This window comes from Stenella coeruleoalba (assembly GCF_951394435.1).
Source record: "Stenella coeruleoalba genome assembly, chromosome: 15".
In the NCBI taxonomy this organism is placed as follows: Eukaryota; Metazoa; Chordata; class Mammalia; order Artiodactyla; family Delphinidae; genus Stenella; species Stenella coeruleoalba.
The window spans coordinates 14,607,947-14,629,723 of NC_137161.1; the positions used below are offsets into that span (position 1 = coordinate 14,607,947).

The 21,777-nt window shown below is 41.1% G+C and overlaps 1 protein-coding gene across 3 annotated transcripts in view; it reads left to right on the top strand.

Annotated features, from left to right (window-relative positions):
• Positions 1-270: 270 nt before the first annotated feature.
• NCOA5 (nuclear receptor coactivator 5) overlaps positions 271-21,777 on the top strand; it is a 33,011-nt gene continuing 11,504 nt past the window's right edge. For all 3 annotated transcript variants that reach the window (XM_079945257.1, XM_079945258.1, XM_079945259.1), the window contains exons 1-3: positions 271-380; positions 12,151-12,217; positions 20,862-21,188. In XM_079945257.1, coding sequence (XP_079801383.1) covers positions 12,180-12,217; positions 20,862-21,188 — 365 coding nt within the window. In that variant the 5' untranslated portion in view covers positions 271-380; positions 12,151-12,179. The remainder of the gene's footprint in view (positions 381-12,150; positions 12,218-20,861; positions 21,189-21,777) is intronic.

Here is a 21,777-nt window from a genome sequence, read left to right on the forward strand (position 1 = left end):
CTCTGAACATCAGAAGAAAGGCGAAGCCCTTTAGGGGGAGGGGACCAGGACTGGGACCCATCCTCAGCCGGGGACGCCGTTACTAGGCAACCCCTCGCGTTCTCAACCACCGCCCGAGCCACTTCCACGCCCTCATTGCTAAGGAGATCGACGCTCCAACTCAGCCCTGCCGCAAACCTGCGCGCTCTTGCGACATTGCCGCGCCTGCCGCTGCGTGCGCGCCCTCTGCCCCCACTCTCCGCCCCGGCCGCCATTGCCTCGTGCCCGCGCTGGTCGGTTGGTGGCGCCTTTGTCCTACGGCGGGCAGGTGGGCTGAGGCGGAGGCGGCAGCGGCGGGCCTAAGGCGAAGAAGCGGCCGGGAGCCCGCCGCGCTGGTAGCGGTGAGTGCCGGGAAGCGGTGGCCGTCCGCCGAGGCGTGGGGCTGACGGGCAGGCGGTTGAGGGGGGCCGGGGCCGGATGGGGAGGCTGAAGCGGGAGGGCCCGCTCGACGCGCGGCCGCGGCCTCGGCTCCTCTCCGGGTGCGCGCGGGGCTGCGCATGCCCGGTGCGGGGCGCGGCCTTCTTTGGCTCCCGTCGGGCATAGGCCCGGCCAGTCGGAGCGGCTGGAGGTGGGCTCCGGGCGGGCAGCGCCGCATTGCCGCTTCCAGTCTGTGCGCGACCCGCCGATAACAGTCCTCCGGGCTCCTCTGTAGGCTAGGGCTGCACACCCCGCGCCCCTTTCTCGAAACGTGAAGTCGCTCGCCTGCGGGTCCTCAGCGAGTCGGTGGCGCAGTCGGGATTCAAACCTGGGACGAGGCGGCCGGCCTCACCGGGCGTTCCGCTGGGCGCGCGGCGCCGGGCGGCGAACCGAATGCTCTGTCCCCCATCGCCGCCGCCCGCCTCGCGGCCCCTTGATAGCATCCTCGAGGCGTCTCGTTGTTATGTGACACCCTCCCCCCACACACCCGTTTTATAACGCGGACCCGGGCCCAGAAAACGGGGAAAGCAACCGGGCCTGCGGTTACCCTGGCAACTAGCGACCGAGCCAGCGTCCCAACCGGCTGGCTCTCTTTCTCTGGACCCCGGGCACTTTCCGCACCCGGACGACCCGCCGGGGGCTTTTTTTAGAACGGCGTTTCCCCTGTTTCAGTCTCTCGCGTTGCACTTTTATGTCCGTGTACCCATTGTACTGCTGTTTATTTACCAAATGTTACTTTTTTCTTCTTTAAACTGACTCTTTTCTTCTTTTTAAATATATTTGTTTAAGGTGGAAACGTAAATCACGAAGCGTATGATGGAAAGCCAGTTATTTTTCTAATGCTCATAAAGAAATAAATACTTATGTATTAAAATAAACAGTGCGTCCTGATTCCTCCTGAAATTATTCTGCGTTCCACGCTCTGGGAAACGCTGCTCTAGGAGTATGGGGTTAATTGTGCTCCTTCTGCGTTTAGCTCTGTGCACGAAATTGTTCCCTGAGGCATAGCAGATTCCATGAAATGCCCCAGGGTCTTCGGGGATAATAATGTTGTAAGCTTTCTCGTTGTAAACTGTTCTCGTTATTGACTTAACGCGGGATAGTCCCAGAGAACTTCAGGGACTGCGCTCAAGGGCATCCGGTGTGCCTCCTCAGTTTTCTTGTAGCATCGTGGTGTGGTAGCTACCGGACAGTTCAAAAAAGATGTTTCTGCCAGCGCCGATGGATTTGGCTTTTGACAACTCTAGGTTTAATGTTTTCTGTACGAGTCAGTCTGGGTGTGAAAACTAACTTTGGTGTTGACTTTTCCAAAACAGTAAAGCCCAAGCTTTGCGCTGTGAATATTGGCGATCACTTGGCTATATTTCAACATCAGTTTCTTCCTTCATTCTGATCTCTTTGCCTTTCTTTTAGCTCATCTGTCACTCTCCAGATATTCTTTGAAACCTCTGACAGTCTTTTAACCTAAAACATAGAAACAGTGATTTTCCTTGTAGGCTGTGCTGGAGAAGGCCCAGTGGAAGGAATTTTTCTAGGCGCAGGTTGTTCAATGGCACACGCCTCTAAACACCACACTTTGAAGGAGGCATTGGTGAATTAACTTATTCATTAGTTAACCGTCTGTTCCTATTTGCAGTATGTCCATAAGCTCTGTTTTTGTGTGTGAGAGAGTAGATTGACTCTAACTCACTGAGAGAAAAATCAGCATAGGCCATTCAAGGGTTTTTTTCCCTCAAAGGCTGTGTGAAAAATCCATATTCCTTGGGATTACTTTGTATGAGCACAGTGTAGAATTTACGGAAGGCTAAGGTAATTTTCTTCACATTTCTAAGCAGCAGTCCTGTGTGGAGAAGAAATGAGAATGTTATTTTACTCCAGTCAGTTTCAGAACTTCAGCAAATGGAGCCTCATCTACCAGTGCTCCAAGGCTAAGAATAAACATTTTTTGGAAAGGCTTTAGAAGTCTAATGAGAAGGAGCACCTGATGGTTTGAAACTTCATTTTAAATAACCATTGCAAGCATTCATTCTCTATGGCCTGCAGATGGCAGTGCCTTTGTACAGCTTATTATTTTTGTGCAAATTGTTGGAGTTCAGTTGTGCTTTTAAGAATGGAAAACCTTTGGAGGAAGTATATTTAATATTTTATTCTGTTCCGTTTACATTGTTTCTTTGTGTTGTTTTTTTTTGCTGTTGTTGTTGTTTTTTGCGGTACGCGGGCCTCTCACTGCTGCGGCCCCTCCCGTTGCGGAGCACAGGCTCTGGACGCGCAGGTTCAGCGGCCATGGCTCACGGGCCCAGCCGCTCCGTGGCATGTGGGATCTTCCCGGGCCGGGGCACGAACCCGTGTCCCCTGCATCGGCAGGGAGACTCTCAACCACTGCGCCACCAGGGAAGCCCTGTTTCTTTGTTTTTGACTCTCCACACTAGGAATGAAACATCTATTCCTACACTCACTATTACTCTTGGTGGTAATGATAACATACAACTAGCAGTGCTTATGGTTCACAAAGCAGGTTTACAAATACCAACCCATTTTCTCCTGCCAATCCTCTTGTGAGATAGGTAGACCTGTCTTATTGTTATATCTTTTTTGCATATGAGGAAAACAGTGGCTCAGAGAGGTTATATTTCTTGCCCAATATAACGTATTAGTAGAACATATTCAAGAAATTATTGAAGGTAAAAGATTTTGTGGTCAAGCAAAATTGGGAATTGTTGAGGTAAAGCATTGTTCTTACTCCAAAACTTCTCAGAGGCTTTAATATACTGAACATGTGCAATGTAGATGTCCAAGAGAGGAAGGTATTGTGATGCCTTTCTCTTGCTCTCCTCCCACGAACATCCTATGGTAGTAGTGTTCCCCCAAACTGACCACTCTTTCTTCTATTCTCGGTTTGCTCTCTGTACCTTGCCGTTAACTAATGATTACCATATGTCTTTAAGACAAATACTTTTAAAGCTCTATCAGCCTTTTTGTGCCAAAAGATTTGTCCTGTGAACAGCGTACACATTGTCCAGACTATTCAGTTACTTGAAGTAAACTATCAGGAAGTTAAAAGAACAGTGACAAACAGAAAATTACCCTCTGTGTAATTCTCATTAATGAGAGGCATTAAGGAAAGGATCAGGGTAAGGCCACTGGCTGAAGCAGCAGCACATTAGGGAAATATGAACTGTACTGACAGCTAAATATATAATACCAGCATGCCTGCTGCTTTTTAAATGGTGGTTTTATTACCACCAGATACGAGTATTTATAGGGATGGTCATTTTCATTCTTTATCCTGTCACTAAAAAATAAAAGATAATAGGTCAACTGGACCAATTACTTTTATGTTAAGAAAATAATTCCCCTCAAAGAATCAGAACTTTTCCAGACCATAAGACTCTTTTCCCTTTATTTCATGTTCAAAACAACATTATTGTTGACCTATGCAAAGACCAACAACTTTAGGCAAAGAGCAGGGGAACTTAAGTTGCATTAGTGAACAGTTATAAAGCAGAGTGTCTTATAACTTTAGTTCTAAAAAATATCTTGAGTGGTCCCCTGGTTTGGATCTGGAATGATTGAATTACTGAAGGTTAGGTTGATTCTGCAGTTAGTGGGCAAGCTTTGAAGAACTTTGAATTGTAAGTACTTTGGCTTGAAGTTGCATACTTAATCATGCAGTTGGAGATTGAGATAGTAATAACAAGTATTTAGGGTCAGAGATGATACAAGAAATTTATTTTTAATCTCTATTCAGAAATTACTTTTGATATCCAAAAGAAAAATATAGGAAAAACATGACTTTCGCTCAATTTTACAACTTAGAGTTATAAATATATAATTGAACTTTTTTGCAGCCTTTGGTAAACTTACAGTAGGACAGCATCAGAATCACTAGAACAGCTTTTTGGAAATACAGATTCTTGGATGCAGCTCCCCACCCCAACTCCTAACTGACCTATCTTTGGAAGAGAAAGCTAGAGAATCTGCCTTTCAGAAGCCACCCGTGCAGTTTTTATGTACGTTAAAGTTTTGAGAACCCCCGATGTAGGACTTTAGAAAATGAGCTTTCACTGAAAATGGAAGGTTGAAGCAGGTTCTAGTACTAATCTATTTGTATAAGATTACTAATGGGAATTGACAGCTCTGGTTTATGGTTGAGTTTCCGTTAATGCGTTTGTTTTAAGAGAGACATTAATTTTAACTATAAAATGTTTTTTGGCTTCATAGTTTGAACTAGAGGTAAGAAGAATAGTTATAATGTCTGGAGTTTTCAATATTTTAATCCCTTCCATTCACATCAGTCAGAGCTTTCACCTTATGGAGAAGAAAGCAGACCTACCAAGATTGCATGGTCTGCTTAATAACTTTAGATTTGCTTCACTTTGCTTGTAATAGTGTGAATGTGAAATTATATGTATGTGTCCATTTTTCTCTTTGTTGCATTTAGGTATGAGAGCAAAATGCCTCAGAAGTTCTAGCCCCTGCCAGCAAAACTATACTGACAGCTCTAGTTTGCAGAATTTAGAGAGAACTTTAATGGGTAGTTTGACCCTTTTTAGCCAAAGAAGTGGATAACATGCTGTTAAAAAGTGGCAAACTTGGTGGTTAATATTTTTCCTGCCAGTTTGTAACTACAGGATTGGAAAAAGAAGCTTAAATTTTCAGGATACTTTTTAAATGATCAGATGAAATTGAAGGGAAGTGATGGACTGCACACTCCTTGTGGGGGGAGGGGGCACTGACCTTATAATTGAATATTATTATTACCTTTAGCACTATGGAAACTTGGGTTGATCCCATTTCCTTTGGAGGTTGCTATGTGATTATACTTTCTATACTGTTTTCAGGGATTGTATTTTTACAGATTTTAGCCATTGTGACATGTTCTTTGTAACATGTTTATGAGCTATTTCCCCTTGAACACAGGAGTTTAGAAGGGTTTTTAAATGGAGAACCTAATTATATGTTATGCATAAACTACAGGGATAAATAGATAATAGAGTAGTACTGTAGTTCCCAAATACCTGCCAAGAATCACCTGAGAAACTTGTTAAAATGCAGATTCCCAGGCTTCATCCTCAGATTCTAAAAGTTTGAGAAGGGTCTAGGAATCTGATTTTTAAACATCTTCTCAGATGGCGCTGATGTATCTTCATTAAAGAAATGTGATGTGGAGAGTGAAAAGAATATATATATAAACGAAGGGAGAGGGTGAGGAGTTGTTTAATGGGTATAAGAGTTAGTTTTGCAAGGTGAAAAAATGCTGGAGACCTGTTGCACAACTGTGTGAATATGCGTAACACTACTGAACTGTACACTTAAAAATAGTTAAGATGATAAATGTATATGATGTGTTTTTTATCACAATTAGATTTTTTTTTACGATATTAGAAAAAAATGAGGAAGAGCGGTTTGTTGTTTGTTTCTTCGTAATCAGTGGATTGTTGCTATTAAATACTGATTCCTCTGGCCATCAGTTCATTTTATATCCCTTTATTGAAGGTAAAATCATAACGTTTTAAATATTTTTCTCCCACATGGTCCCTTCAGTGTCAAACCAATGATCCTTGAAGGACATTATTATAATGGGCAGTATTTTGAATGTCTGAGGTTTAAATACATTCTTTTTTTGAATATACATACAGTAAACCTTCCTTAATTTGGCTTCACTGAAACTCTGTTTATGGTAGTTCAGCGCATAGCCTCCTAACAGGCCCTCTTGCCACCAATTTCTTCCTTTGCCATGGCAAAGTTTTTTGTTATCTAGTCTACTCTGGCTTGCATCTGTAATTCCTCTCTTTTCCTGCTCCTATCCTCCCATTCCCTACATTAAACTCCTATGGTATTTCTAACTTATGTCCTTCACACCACTCCTTTCCCTTTGCACGTGCTGTAGTGACTTCTCTCTTTCTGGTAAACTTCTGCTCATTCTTCAGGACTCATTTTAAATGTTACTTTTAGGCCTTCCCACCTCCTCCACCTCTCCTTTGCCCCCTATTCCTCCCAGTCTTCTCTCTGCCCTGCCACACATATACACATAGTTAGGCCTTCATTGTCTCTGCCACAATCCCACTTTAAATTATATTGTGATTATATACATGTGCCTCTCTCCTTTATTAAGCAGTGAACTCCTTTAAGGCAGAGACTTTAGCCTTGTTGTTTCCATATATCTTAAGACCTAGTATAGAGTGTGACACGTGGTATGTATAGAAGCATTTGATGTACTGTACTTTTTAAGTTCATTAATTTAGTTCTCTAAGGATCTCTACTTGTACAGTTTACTGAAATTTTACCTGTTTTAAATACACCTGTATTTTGAATTTTGTGTAGGTACAACTTTTTTAGTAGTTTAGATTAGCTCAACCTTTGTCAATCCAGATTAGTGAGCTTTTTCTCTTAGCTGATAATCTTGAATCAATATAACTAATACAGGTAGAATATCCACTTTATCAGGTTCAGAGAAATTAAGTGACTTGACTAAATCCGCCCCCACCCCCCCAAAGTAGGACTAGAACTCAGATTTACTGATCCGAGCCAAGTGTTCTTTTCTCAAAAGAAGTCAAAAGGGCAGAAAATTAAATGTTGACAGAGAATTTTTGTCTGAGAGGTTGAAGTGAGTAGAATGTCAGTAGCAAAAGCCAGAAACATTGTGGTTTGAGGTGATAGAAATCGAAGTTGTAATTGAATAAGCAGGTCCTATCCTATTGAGTGTCTGGGGCACTTACACATTGCAGTGACCAGCATAGACTGTGCCTTTTCCAGATTCCATCAGCATTTGATCAGGGAGTCCTCGCCAGTATTTAGAATGGAAATCAGGTCTTTCTACTCCCTGTTGGAGTCAGCATAACATGTTTAAGCACTTTAGTGTCAGACACACCTGGTTTTGAGTTCTAGCTCTGCCTTTTGATCATCTTGTGACCTCAGCTAAGTCACTTAATTTCTCTAAACTTCAGATTTCCTCATTCACAAAATAGAGATCATAATAGTACTTAACTCCAAGAGTTGTAGAAAGGATTGCATGAGATAATGCACATAATGTTCTTATGCAGGCTCTTTCCCCCATTCCTGTTCCCTGGAATAATATTCTACCATTAAGGGCATAATAATTATTTTAATTAGAAATTGAAGGAGATAATCAAATATGAGGGAATGTGTAGTTTTCAAAGTGAGCGTAAAGGATTGATTTAGAAACAGCAAGCAGGGCATTCTCTTATCCCTGACTCTTTACAGTATAACGCATAAATGATATCCCTGATGTTACAATATATCATCAAAGTCATCTTCATAAATATAGTTTCAATGAGAAGTCCTGTCCTTTCCCTTCCCAGTTTTAGGAGTTACTGTGTGATATCCACTGTCTCATCAGTATGGTTTTCCAAGTACATCACCTTTGTCATCATGTATCTCCAATTTAATAATTCCTGATTGTTGGTTGGTTTTCAACTAGACCTTTTGGCAAGCTTTATTTCATTTGTAATCACTTATTGAAATTGTAGTGAATTCCCTGGTGGTCCAGTGGTTAGGACTCTGTGCTTCCACTGCAGGGGGCCTGGGTTCAATCCCTAGTCAGGGAACTAAGATCCTGCAAGCCCTGTGGCGCAGCCAAAAAAAAAAAAAAAGAGAGAGAAAAGAAATTGTATAGACTTCTGGGTTATTTCAACCAGTCGTGGTACTGTCAAATGTTGTGGTTCAAAATGCACTTGTTTAAAGTAGTTCTCACTGTTTTCCATTGTGATAGTCTTTGAAGTATAAAAATTGGTTTTAAGGGGAAAAGAATTATTTTACAGTGATACAGTTAAAAAATAGAGCATGGGGCTTCCCTGTTGGCACAGTGGTTAAGAATCCACCTGCCAGTGCATGGGACGTGGGTTTGAGCCCTGGGCCGGGAAGATCCCACATGCAGCGGAGCAACTAAGCCTGTGCGCCACAACTACTGAGCCTGTTGTGCTCTAGAGCCCACATGCCACAACTGCTGAGCTCACGTGCCACAACTACCGACGCCCGAGCACCTAGAGCCCGTGCTCCACAACAAGAGAAGCCACTGCAATGAGATGCCCGTGTGCCGCAACAACGCAGCCAAAAGTAAATTAAAAAAAAAATAGAGCCAAAGCAGTTTCTGATACTATGAATGAAACATGCATTTTTATTTATAACATATCTAAGAACATTGTGTGAACCCTGTCTGGCATATTAGTCTAAAATAAAATTGTAGATTAGGCATTGTGTCTTCCTTTGGGAGTTCTTTACCCCATTCTTTTGTGATTTAAAATAGCTCTGCCACTTCCTGTATAACATTATGTTTTCCAGATTTTTTTCGCATTTTTTCCTTTTATGTAAATCCCTTCAATTGATGCTGTTTTTCTTGTCTAAAAATTCTTACCTGAGTAGTACTTTTAACTGTTTTCACCCGTTGGAAATTATAGATATTCAGGTGAAAGTTAAGCACCTTGTGGTGATGGTGATTTTGAATGGCATTCACATTGCTAATAAATTGACAAAGTATAGAACTACCAACCAAACTGAGGTGGAAGAGACACTAAGAGACTGAGTTGGCCCGGATAAAGTAAAGCAGGAGGGAAAAGAAGCACCATTTCTTCCCTTTTCTATGCAGAGGAGGCATTCCACCTCTCATTGGAGGCTCTTAAGTTACCACTGCCCTCTTGTTAGTTATATTCTCTCCAATTTTGTTTCCCACCTAATGTCCAGAAAGATTCCCAAATTGTCTTTCCGTCTGTTTTCCCTTCTCCTTTACATTAATATTTCTGTTTCCTTGGTGTAGATTATGTATCTCAGTAAGGATTAAGAAATAAAATAATCTAATTCAACTAATTAATACAAAAGCCTCCTTTACCAGTCCCAGTATTTTCATTTTCAGAGAGAAACTTGTTCAAATGAACCTCCAATTGATGAGTTTTCAAATTGTTTGACAGAAAATTGGGAATGGGCAAGGTTTTTTTTTTTCTGATTCTTTAAATCTTTGCTGTACCATGATAAGCCCCCTGAAGTTATTTCCACTTTTGGTAGCTTCTGTAGTCTTCCTGTATTTCTGAACTCCTAGGTTTTCCAAAAGTTCTGTGTGCATATATGTTAGGATTTTTTCTGTATGGGAATTGGTGGTGATAATAGTTTTTCATAACTCTCACTGAAAACCCCTCCACCTCTACCCTAACCTGAGCAGTGAGTCCTCTTAGATGGCAATGAGACTATCAAAATTTTCCAGGTCTCATTTTCTCCATATCTTACTCAAGATGGAGGTTTAAGGAACTCTTAAATAGGAATGAATAAACAAACACTTGACATACCACACTAAAAGTTTGCTAACTCCTAAAATTAAGAAAATAGTCTAAGAATTCTCTTTTTTGCAAAAGAAACATAAGCCACACCATCCAAATATAATTCCTTTGTACTACTCCATGAAAATAGATACTAGGAGGCAAATTACAATCAGAATCGTTTAAAGATATAATCTTGAATTTTTAAATCTTTCAAATGATTGCAAAAAAATTTCACCGACTTCAAAGGAAAATATTTACCTCCTTCATTCTAACTGGAACCAGTTTTGCTCCAAAGGTGTATGGTACACGACTACTTTGGTCTCCCCAGTCCTGTATATAATGGCCCTCACAGAATTGGATATAATTATACAATGTAGTAGTCCTTTTCATATGATGAGGGCAAAATTATATAGTATTTATAGACACCAATTAGAGTAGTACCATATGTTCCATGTCACCTAAACATTTGCCAGGTCAAGTCAGTGTTTAGATGAGTTTTCTTCATTCACAAGGCCATTTAATAATACATGGAATCCTGCTGGGAAATATGGTACCTATTTATTTATTTTTAAATAGCTATTTATTTGGTTGCTCCGGGTCTTAGTTGTGGCAAGTGGGCTCCTTAGTTGCGGCAGGCAGGCTCCTTAGTTGCGGCTTGTGGGCTCCTTAGTTGTGGCATGTGAACTTTTAGTTGTGGCACGCATGTGGGATCTAGTTCCCTGACTAGAGATTGAACCCAGGCCTCTTGCTTCGGGAGTGTGGAGTCCTATCCACTGCGCCACTAGGGAAGTCCCTATGGTACCTGTTTAAAAAAATCTGCACACCACCACCACCACTCCCCATGTATTCCAGAGATACTTTGAAAACTACTTAAATAAAGACATTACATTTGTCTCTGAATCATAGTCACCGTGTATTAGAAAGCAGTACAAAGTAAGTGAGCAGCCTAGGTCAGTAGGCCCTTCTAAACCTGAACTGATACTCTTCACAATTACATATAAAAGGAACTAGATATTCCCTGTAAGACCTGTCATTATACAACATGTAATTCAGGCCTTAGTGAACTTTAAGGGTTGCAACTTGTGACATGCAGTACCAAACCCATGGTCAGGTATTACTGGCCAAGTCTTTAGAGAACATATTTTGTTACCTTCAGTTTGGTCAAAAGCCATTCTACTAAAGATAATGGGCTTTGACTTAAAATGGAATTGAAGATCATTCTCATTTGAACAGGAACTCACAAGTTGACAACATAGCAGGGTAAAGGCTATCCAAGACCTCTTAAGTTTTGTTATTACTGAGGTCTTTCACATGATAAGATTCTGGTTAGAATTTTTCAAACACATAATTACTATTTTAAAGCACTCTATGTGAGTGCTTAATACCATTTAATGTCACTAGATACACTGTTAACTGCTTAATATGGAACAAGGGGAATAAAATTACACTGCAGCAGAAAGCAGTTTTATTTCTCCATTTACTAAAGTATGAAATCTTTAATGTACTTATTTATCTTTAAGGCATATAAAAATTGTCAAGTATTATCTTTGGGCATGGATTGGTACTTTAGATACTTCATCAGTTTTTTACTTACATAATGGTGTTTTTATTATTCAGTTTTTGCAGAGCAGGTTTGTTTTGTTTTTAGCAGGGAGGCTTTAACTGCACAAATTGGCTTTCTGTAAGTTTGTATGTTTCCACTGTTCTTTATCTGGTTGTGTATGCTAGGCTTCTGTAACGAAAACTTACAGTGAGTGTTTTATTACCTAACCTTACTATACCAGATGCCAGTTTTTATTCTTAGGTACTTGCCTATGAGGGTTATAGATGTTAACATGTCATATACTTTGTTTAGAAAATAATAAATTTCTTTCCTACATCTCATCCTGGAAGATTCTATCCAGTGGAATGCAACACAAGGCAAACTAAAAGGAGGCCCTGCTTCATGGAATATTCGAAGTTTTAAGACAGTGGATTCCAGCCATTACTTCTTTATAGCATAAAATGGAACGATTTGCCTTTGCTCTTTCTTTTTTTTTTTTTTTAATTCTCTTTCTTCCTTTCTCCTCCCTCAAAAAAGAATCTTACAGCTGGTTCTCCAAGAGTTTAGAAGACAACCTTTTCCCCTTTCAGAGGGGGCAGTTGTTAGGTTTAGGCTTGGCATAGTGTTAAAGCATTGACATAATCAGTTTTACACAAATTATGTGTTAGCTAGAAAACTGAGGGGCATTCCCTACGAAGCCATGACAATGTACTGCCGTAACTTAATAAAAATTGCCCAAGTGACTGTGCGTCTGCTGAATGGATTTTCTTACACCATCTGGTTGTCATTGTAGTTTTTTTGTTGTTGCTTTCATTTGAAATGTGCTGATGATCTTGTTTTTATTCCGTAGCATTGAACAGATGGGTTGATTATTCTTTTCAGATATTAATAAGGCAGCGGAAAGAAGAAATATGAATACGGCTCCATCAAGACCCAGCCCCACACGAAGGTAAAGTACCCTGAAGCAGTGAGTTACCTTGGGAGAGTTGGGCTCTGGGGAGTTAAGCCCAACTTCGTACATCAAGGGTCTTTTCTTCCCCCCAACAAATCAGAAACGCTCAAGCAAACAATAAGAACATGAACCTTGTGTGAAGGGCCTTGCTGCTTTTTTAAAACTTACATCAGGAGATGCAGAGGAAGCTTTGTGTTTTCCGTGACAAACCCAGCAAGTTCAGCTTGCAACATAAGTTGCAGGCGATTGGAAGAGGATAAATCTCTGTCTGTCCCCAGCTCACGTGTCAATGGGAGCCTCCACAGCAGGAGTGCCCAAGGGTCGTTGGTGTGTGCTGCGCTGCACTGCAGCAGGCAGCAGAGATTCGACTCTTCATTCCAAATGGCTGCTGGTCCAGATGTTAACCCAGGTTTACAGAAAGTGCTGCTTGAGAGATTGCTACTGTGCCTGTGCTGCAGATCCCCGGTGTGCTCGCATGCTTGGGTTACCTATCGAGGGGAAATAAAAAGGGCAAAAACACCCCACCTCTCAGAAGTCTCCCTTTTTCTTAGCTTTCCTGGAAATAAAAGGCATTTCCCCAGATGTTCTTCCACTATTTACAAAAGAGGTAGTCCTGATGTGTATCCTCAAGGTGTGCATTAAATTGGTCCCTTCTCTTAAAGAAGAGCCTTATTAACGTTACCATTTATACCAAAGATGAGAATATTATATTCAAACTGTCTGGCTCCGTAAACAGCACACAAGTGGATGTAGTGTGTGCGGTTTTGTGTGGAATGTGGACATATATATCTCATATCTGGTGTCTCTTCATGGCCCAAGTGGATATTCAGCATGGGTTTTGACTTTTCCCCTAAGTAAAACGCCAGTTTTCTGCCTAAACTATATACCACAGTAAACTACATTTCATATGATAAACTGAACACTGCTGAGTACAATGAATCCTAGTCTGTACTGGTAGCTCCACAGGTCACCTAGGGATATACCCAACTAGCTGGGCATTTACACATAACATACAGTTGTCCTGCTTTGGACCAAAAACACCTATAGTTTGTTACCTACTTATAGGAAGGAATGGCTGCTGTGTGTTTGGTGTATATGCCCCCACTTGGATGTGAGGATATTTTCTAAGCTACCAGGATTAAATTACGCGTGTCTGTTCTGCAGAGCTCAAGCAGACCCTAGAGGCAAAGTAATGCTGCTGATTTCAGTTAGATTCTTTGAGCACTCTGCCTGCACAGAGGAGTTGAGTCTGACACCACAACTATAGCTACACCACAGCTGTTAGGTGGATACCCTGGTCATCCATTGGTTTCACTGCAGAAATGAGCATATACATTGGTATTCTGTTTGTTCTCTCTAACACCATAACGAACACCTGCAGCTTGCAGATAAATACTGTATTGATTCATTTTGTGTGTATGTGTGAGTATGCTAAAGAACATAAACGAATCCTGTAGAGCTTCAGCAAATCCATATAATGTCTGCTTCCGTTGTGCTGCATCTAACCGTGCTGCAGATGTTGGGCAGTCCCTCTGTGTTGCTCCTTGCCCCGGTAAACATGGAATACAGGTGGCTAAGAGTTTGCATCTGTTGGTCAGAAATATGGGGCTGCACTGGAAGTTGTGGTTGCTAAATGACTTGAAAGGAGATACGGTGTATACCTAATTTCTAAGGAGCTCTAGTGTGTGTGTTTCTGAAGTAGGTAGCTTACCAGGAGTGTGGAATTGGTCACTATAAAACACTCCATTGGTAAAATCCTCCTCCTTTCTGGTGTCCCCATGATGCTTATGATCTCTAGATAATGTTGGTGTGTTTCCGCAGGCAAAAAAGGGGGAGTGCACATCGCAGAATACAGAGTAGTTCCCATTTGTGCTATGGATTGAGAAGAATATTTTATGTCATTCCATTAACAGTATACCTAACCAGATGCTTTTAACATTTCCAGTTGATTGTAGGCATTCAACCTGCATTGGCAATGTAGGGGAAATAACCAACTCACCTGGTTGGAATCCAATATAGCCATTGCCAGGGCAATTTACATTTTAAATTGCATTAAATTTAAAAGATTAATTTCATCCCAACCTAAAATGCCACTCCATAATTTCATCTGTGATAGAAGAAATATTTTATGCTGTTTTTCTTCTTTTAATACCCCCCCCAAGGAAAAACATACAAACAACATTGGAGGGGGTCTTTTAAAATGTTCTCCTTAACCAGATTTACAAATATAAATACACGTTACCTTTATATACCTTTTAATATATCATCTTCCTCAGAAATAAATTCTAAAATGAGGTTGTTTGGGATGTGGATAGGGCTGTGGCTTCCCACTTTATTTACAATCAATAGAAGGGACAGCTAGGCTAATTCAAATTCCATTAAGAATCAGTCTTCCTTGGTGATAGTCCCTAACTGGATTCCTCATCGTGGTGTTTGCCATGATTAAGTTTCATATAGTCATGCTTTAGTAAGGTTCGGGGAAGAGGGATGTTCACATTTAGTAAAATCTTTTCTGGGCCCCATCTAAAAATCTAAGCAGAGTTTTTTTACATTTAATAAAAATAAAAATTTTCAAACCTTAAAGCCAGATAAATTGAACACTGTATTCAGAATAGAACACTAACATTTTGATCATTGCCCTGATCACGAATTATCTCAAGATATACCAATAGGTATATCTACCAATAGGGTAGAAATAAAATACAGTAAGTAGGCAAAGTGTGTGGTTAGTCTGGAAGGGGCTAATCATTTCTCTGAGGGTGAACACTGGATAGCACTGTCTTTTTGGGTGCATGCTTCCAGTCAGAACCTTGAGATAATTCCAAGCGAACCAGTATGTTGACAACAATCCAACTGCCTTCATTTGGCAACCCTAATCATTTTATGTGCCCCCAGGCATAGAGAAATGCATTATTCACAGGAAAAAAACCCACTACCTATAGCACACATTTCCCTTAAGTTGTAACTCTGTGTCTTCAGTGTTGCTACTTTTAATAAGAGAATTGTTTTTAAGCATGTTGGCAGGACCTTTGTAACATCTTGTTTTGCTGGACTTTAACCTTGAGTGTCAAAACACCTCAGTATCTTTGGGAGTTTTCACAGGATTATCACCTCTTCAAATGTCTCTGTAAGCCACGGTTCTGCTGGCTTTGCTCTCCGTTCAGTAATATGCCTCCCTAATGACTCCAGCTGTCAGAATGTGGTTCTGACAATATTGGCCCAGCCAAGCACAGAATTCTGCATCAGGGATCCCTGCTCTGGATCAGATTTCAGCCTGAATTCTCATCATTTAATCCTTGGACCACTTCATTGGACTCCATTGTATGCATTGAGTACATTGCATAGTTACCATGCAGCTTGTCTAGCATTGGTGCTAGGCATCAGTCCTTACCTTCCTCAGAGACTGGACCATGATTCTAGTCGTACCTCAGTTCTCAGTTTCCACCTTCAGCTCAACACTTCGACAATCCAGGTCTGGAATATATCCTTATGCAGACGTGGCCTCCAAGTGAGACTCTGCATTTCCTAAACCTTCCTGCATGACCTGAAAAAAAGCAAATAGAATTAACTTGTCTACATCAAGAACTCTGCAGAGAATTTCCCTATGTATTCGTGAAGGATGTTAGGCCTGGTGCCTCTTTGGTGAAAATCATCAAGGATTGGTTCATCAAAAATAACCTCGTCATCATCAACTATATTTCAGTTCTTTAAAGAAGAAAAGAAATAACCTAACTGTAGACAAGTTTCTTATGTAGCCCGAGGTGATTTCTGTGTATCCACAGTGTTAATTCCTTTGATAACTGCTTGCTCCTTGGGTATGAGACGGCCCTAGCTCTAGGTGGGCTTCACAATTAAAGATTGCAGGCTGTGATTACCTCTGCACTAACACTTAAAGAAGAGCCGTCAGTTCTCAGCAAGTGCCGCCTCTCTCTACCAACAGAAGAGTCGTATTTGTGTTTGAGAAAATCATCAGTGTGCTTCCTAGGGAGAAGCATGGGCACTTATAAAATTTGGATTTGTAATGTGTGATATCTCATTGCACCCCATTATCCTACCTGCACCTAATGGCAAAATTCTGTACAAGTCTGTTGTCTCTGTTTCTAACAGCATGGAGCGCATGGTGGGGGATCAACATCACACAGCAGCCGGCCATTTAGAGAATGGTATTTGTGGACAGTATCTGTGACAGAACAGAAGTACGAAGAGCTGATGAAGGATTTTTTTTTCAGGAGCAAAAAAAAAAGGCTGGCCTCCCAAGGAAAATATTAATGTGAACAGAAAGAAAAAAAGGAGATGCTGACAAAGAATAGGACAGAGGCCTTCCTCCCTAATCTTCTGTACAGCCAAGGCCAAAGGACACCATCCTGGGCTTGAGGTCTCAGTCTCTAGACAAAGAGAAGCTCAAAGTACATCAGTTGTCCAAGATAATCATCTTATCAGTAAGCTGTCAAATGCCTAGTGCTCTGCATACCCCTATCATCCCCAGGAAGAGAAGCACTTCTACCAGAAGCACCTCACTTGCCATGGTTTTTCCCTTCGCCCATCCCTCCTTACCTCTCAGATGTTTCCAAATGGTGTGACTTTATTTCTCTCAAGGCAAAGAGTATTTGGCCTTTTCCCCCCTCCTGCTGAATAGCTGAGGAATTTGCAACAGAATTTTAGTGGGTTTTATCATTTGCCTTCAGTTTGTGGACTCTGGTTCTGAAATTTCTTTAACAACTATTCAGTTTCTTTTTAGCCTCTAGTGACCTAGTACCTGAGGGTACAATGCATTGGTCTCCAGTTAAACACCTCTGGTACTGTGGGATGATATAGTGAACTGTATTCTCCAGAAACTTACTTCTAACCCATTTGTTATCTGAGGTCAAGCATCTCATTCAGCAGGCTTCATCCTTGCGGCACTCTGAATCCTGCACACTGTACCACCTTTTTGTTACCCGGTTCTTGCTTTGAGAAACATGTTGGGGCCAGAAGCAGGAGCCCTTTTGTTCTGGGGAGTTCTTTGTTTGGGTTTTAAAGTGACCTTAAAGGGTTTTTTGTTTTTGCCTCCAGAAGAGCAGCAGTCTGCCATACTGCTCGTCTTTTGGAGAAAGGAAAAAAGCGTTGCCTTTTCATTTTAGAGAATTACTATCCTCTCTGTCCCTGCTTCTACCACTCCTTTGGTTCTTCCCCATGTGAATATTGTCTCTTCTACATTTTTACCCAGAAGGTAATTGAGGGGAAATTTGTAGTTTTGTTGCACACAGACTTTAGATTCATTGAGGGGAGGAGAGTGCTTGCCTTCCCAAACTGGAAGCACGAACCCAGATTTGGGGAATCTAGGGTGTTATGGTCAACCTCCAGGGAAAACTCTTGACAGGTGAGTAAGGTATTTCAGTGGATTCAAAAGAATGCGCACCAAATATGGCATTTATAATTATCCTGAGTCTGTGAGAAACATGCTCTGACATGGTGTTCTTATCCCTGTCCCCACCCCTGTTTTCACCAGCCCACGGCTTTGTGTGGTCTGTGGTCTGTCAGGTTCATGATCCCTTTCAGCCTTGATTGCCAGGGAACACTTGAAATCTGATTCCACCTCTAATAACTGTTTCTAACTGCTCCCCAAGGCAGGTTTATCTGCTGATCATTAATCCAGAAATACTTTACAGTTGTCCCTTTCCATTAGATCCTGAGTATTTGCCCATATTATACACTAGATCAGATGTTACACGTGTTAGGCGGATTTATGTGACATAATAAAAGTTGAAGTAAAAATCTTGGTTAGTCTGCACTTTATTTTAATAGGAAAAATGTTTAGCTGTCCTCATTTAAATTCTCTAGTCTCCCATATGTTTGCTCCCACAAATCAGGAGTACTTGTGAGCCTTAAAACATATGACAAGGACTTTTCATAGAAGCAGAATTGGCATTTAAATTGTTTTTGCTGTGACCATGTGGATGAAGTGAAATTGAGGTTCTCTTCCAAGCTGAGGGCATCATGATGAATGCCCATATGTGTAGTCATGGTAGATAACAAAACTATAAAGAAAACATGGTGCCTGCTCTTGAGAGGCTTACATTTTAGTTGAACAATTCAATTCATTAAACATTTACTGAACTCTTTTCTGTGTCCTATGGATACAAAGCATTTGGAAGAGCTTACTGTTTGGTAGGGAAGCCATGTAAACAAATAACTACAGAACAGTGTGATAAGTGCAGCAGTAGAAATATGTGTGCAGAGCAAGACTCATTTAACATATTCATGGAGCGTCTGCTACATGCCAGACAATATAAACCTATGCGGTGGCTTTATCATGGAGAGTGAAACTGACAGTCCTTGTCCTCATGGACTTACAGTCTAGTAGGGCAAACAGACATTAAACAAATTGATAATGCGACATCAAATTGTGATAAATGACGTCAAATTGTGATAAATGACGTCAAATTGTGATAAATGAGTGAAAACAAAGTGCTGTGAGAGAAAGTGGCCAGGATTTAGGGACAGAAGATAAACTTTTAAACTAACAGAATCAGGGAGTAAGGGATACTTAAGCCTGAGACCTGGAAAATGAGTATGGATTCGTTCCTGCTACTCAAGTAGAGGCATCAGGAAAAACCTTGACTAGTTATAGCTGAAAAGTCAGTATGGTAAGAAAGTGGTGAACTAGGGAGAAGGTGAGACTAGGTTGGAGAAGACAGGAGCCAAGGCCAGGGAGAATCTTACTAGCCTCAGTAGAGATTTTAGACTGAATTCGAAATACTGTGGGAAACCAGTGAAGGGTTTTATATGTGTAAAAGATCACTTTAGAGTAATCTGGAGAAAGATTGGGAAACAGGCAAGAGGAGAGGTGAGGAGACTGCTTTAGAAGGCTCTTACTGTGGTTTTGGGGAGAGATGGTTTGGGGTTGGCCTTCAGTGGTACTTTATAGAGGTAAAGAAACGGGCAGAATGGACATTAATTTCAGAGAAAGAGTTAACAGAATTTGGAAATGTGATTGGAAGAGTGGATGCGACTTTAAGGAAAGGATGACATCCAGTTTCCTGGCTTGAGCAACTGAGTAGGTAGATGAGATGGAAAAGAATGGAGGAGGAGCATATTTGTTGGAAAAGATCAAGAGTTCAGGGTAGGTTCTATGGAGGAGGTAATCCTTAAAGTGGGTCACACGGGAAGACGTAAAAAGGTAAACAGATCAAGATGAGTAATAGAAATAGTAAGTGCTCAGAGAGTTTAGCAGGAGGGGTCAGCGGTTGCTAGAGATTAGAGATTCCTTGGAAGACATGGGACATGAACTTGCCTTTGAGGATTGGGTGACACCAGAGTTAGTGCAAGAAGAACATTCCATGTTGAAAAGCCGTATGAACAGAAATACTGAGATGCGTAGTGTGAGTTAAGTCATAAGAACAGCTTAAGTAAAACTAAGGAGGTTGGATCAGGAAATGGGGGAGAAATAATAAATGCAAAGGGGCCAGATCTGTTAGGGAAGGGTGCCCAGAAGCGTGATAGCCAAGCTGCAGTTGGTAACAGGTGGAAATTCAGATGATTAATCTGGTATTTGCTGAATGAATTGAAATTTGGAAGATTGGGTTTTGATTTTGTTTTTTGGAAACTCTTGGTGGTGCCAGCATAAAAATAAGAGTTTGCATTGAACTTAGAAATCCAATGAGAATGAACAAGGAAAACAAACAGGATTCAAGTGACCTAGTGGAGATAGAGAGGAAAAACCAGTTAACTTTCAAGGACTTAAACCATGGTAAATGGGAAGATGATTTTAGGTAGAAATGAAAAAGTCAGTCTGGGCCTGATTGGGTTGAATAAGAAGTTGGGGGTGAGTTCCCAGTTGGGTGGGATGTCTCATGAAGAATATTGAAGCAGATCAGGCCAAACATACCTGTGACTTCAAATACTGGGTTTTTTTTGGGGTTTTTTTTTTTTTTTAAACAAAAAAACACCTTGGCAAAAAAGGAACCAGGTTCTACATAAACCTCAGACTGAGAGAGACCACTTCTCAATAAGTATGTTAAGAAGGTAGAGAAACTGAGTGTACCTGTACCTGACTGTATGTCTCATATTGTACTTCTTTCTTTTTTCCCCTTAATTTGATTAATCCTGCTAGATGTTTTAAGTGACGGTTTTCTGTACTTTAAGGACAACGCCTTTGATCACCGTTACTTTGTATGAGATGGTGCCGTTTGCTCATTTTTTCTTCATGAGTCTTGCCCCGTATTATGACACACACACACGCACGCATGCAACGTTCCGCCCCTTTTAAAGTCTCTTTCGAACAAGTCTGATGGGAGGAAATAGGTTCTGAGGGAAGACACTTTCACTTTGAAAATCTGTTGAGATAGAGATGATAGTTTGACATGTATACAGAATACTGAATTAGTCCCTGAAGCCTGATAGACACTATGATCCCAGTCAGAACTTTTGACTCTGGATCATACATTCTTCCCTCAATATCCTAATCTTTTGAGATTCTAGAACCTACTAGTCTTTATTTGCTGACCAGATGGTAACTATCCTTAAAATTTTAATCACGTTCTCACTGACTGCCGTATTTTAGAGAAAAATGCTTAGAGGGTGGGGGCTTCCTCCAATAAAGAGCTGAAAGGTTGGCTCCTTCAATTTCTTTGTCTTAGCATTTTCTTGCTACCTCCCACAGGGATCCATATGGCTTTGGAGACAGCCGAGATACAAGACGCGATCGATCCCCCATTCGAGGAAGTCCAAGAAGAGAGCCCAGGGATGGCAGAAATGGCCGGGATGCTCGAGATAGCAGAGACATGCGAGACCCCCGAGATTTGCGGGACCACAGAGAGAGCAGAGACATTCGGGATCACAGAGACAGCAGAAGTATGCGTGATGCTCGGGACATGAGGGATCCTAGAGACTTTCGTGACCTAAGAGACTCTAGGGATTTTCGAGATCACCGGGACCCCATGTATGACAGATACAGAGATATGAGAGACTCCCGAGATCCCATGTACAGGTACCTGTATAGCTATTCTGCTTGGTTTTTTTGTAATAGTCTTTTTTATGTGTGTTCTGCTGAACTAATGGAAAGCTCTGTATAGCAGTGACTTTATCAGCCCTATATTTCCAATGTCTGTCAAATGGTAGATGTGCTGCTTAATAAGTATGTGGTGAATGTGTGAATGATGATGAACTGTGCTTAGTGAATGAATCTCCCTGTGGCCTCTGAAAGGCAACATCATGCAAATGGAAAAAAAGGTGGAGTACAAATTGTTTTGGCCGTGCAAAACCGCAGGGAAGATGCACAAATGGCCAATAAATACGTGAAAAGATGCTCGACATACTTAGTTATCAGAGAAATGCAAATTAAAGCCACGATGAGATACCACTTCATACCTACTAGGATAGCTATAATAATTTATTTAAAAAAAAGTGTTGGCGAGGTGTGGAGAAACTGGAATCCTCATACATTGCTGGTGGGAATGTAAAGTAGTATGGCCACTGTGAAAAAGTTGGGCGGTTCCTCAAAAAGTTAAATATAGTAGAATTAATGATCCATCAGTTCCACTCCTGAATATATATCCAAAAGAATTGAAAAGAGGAAC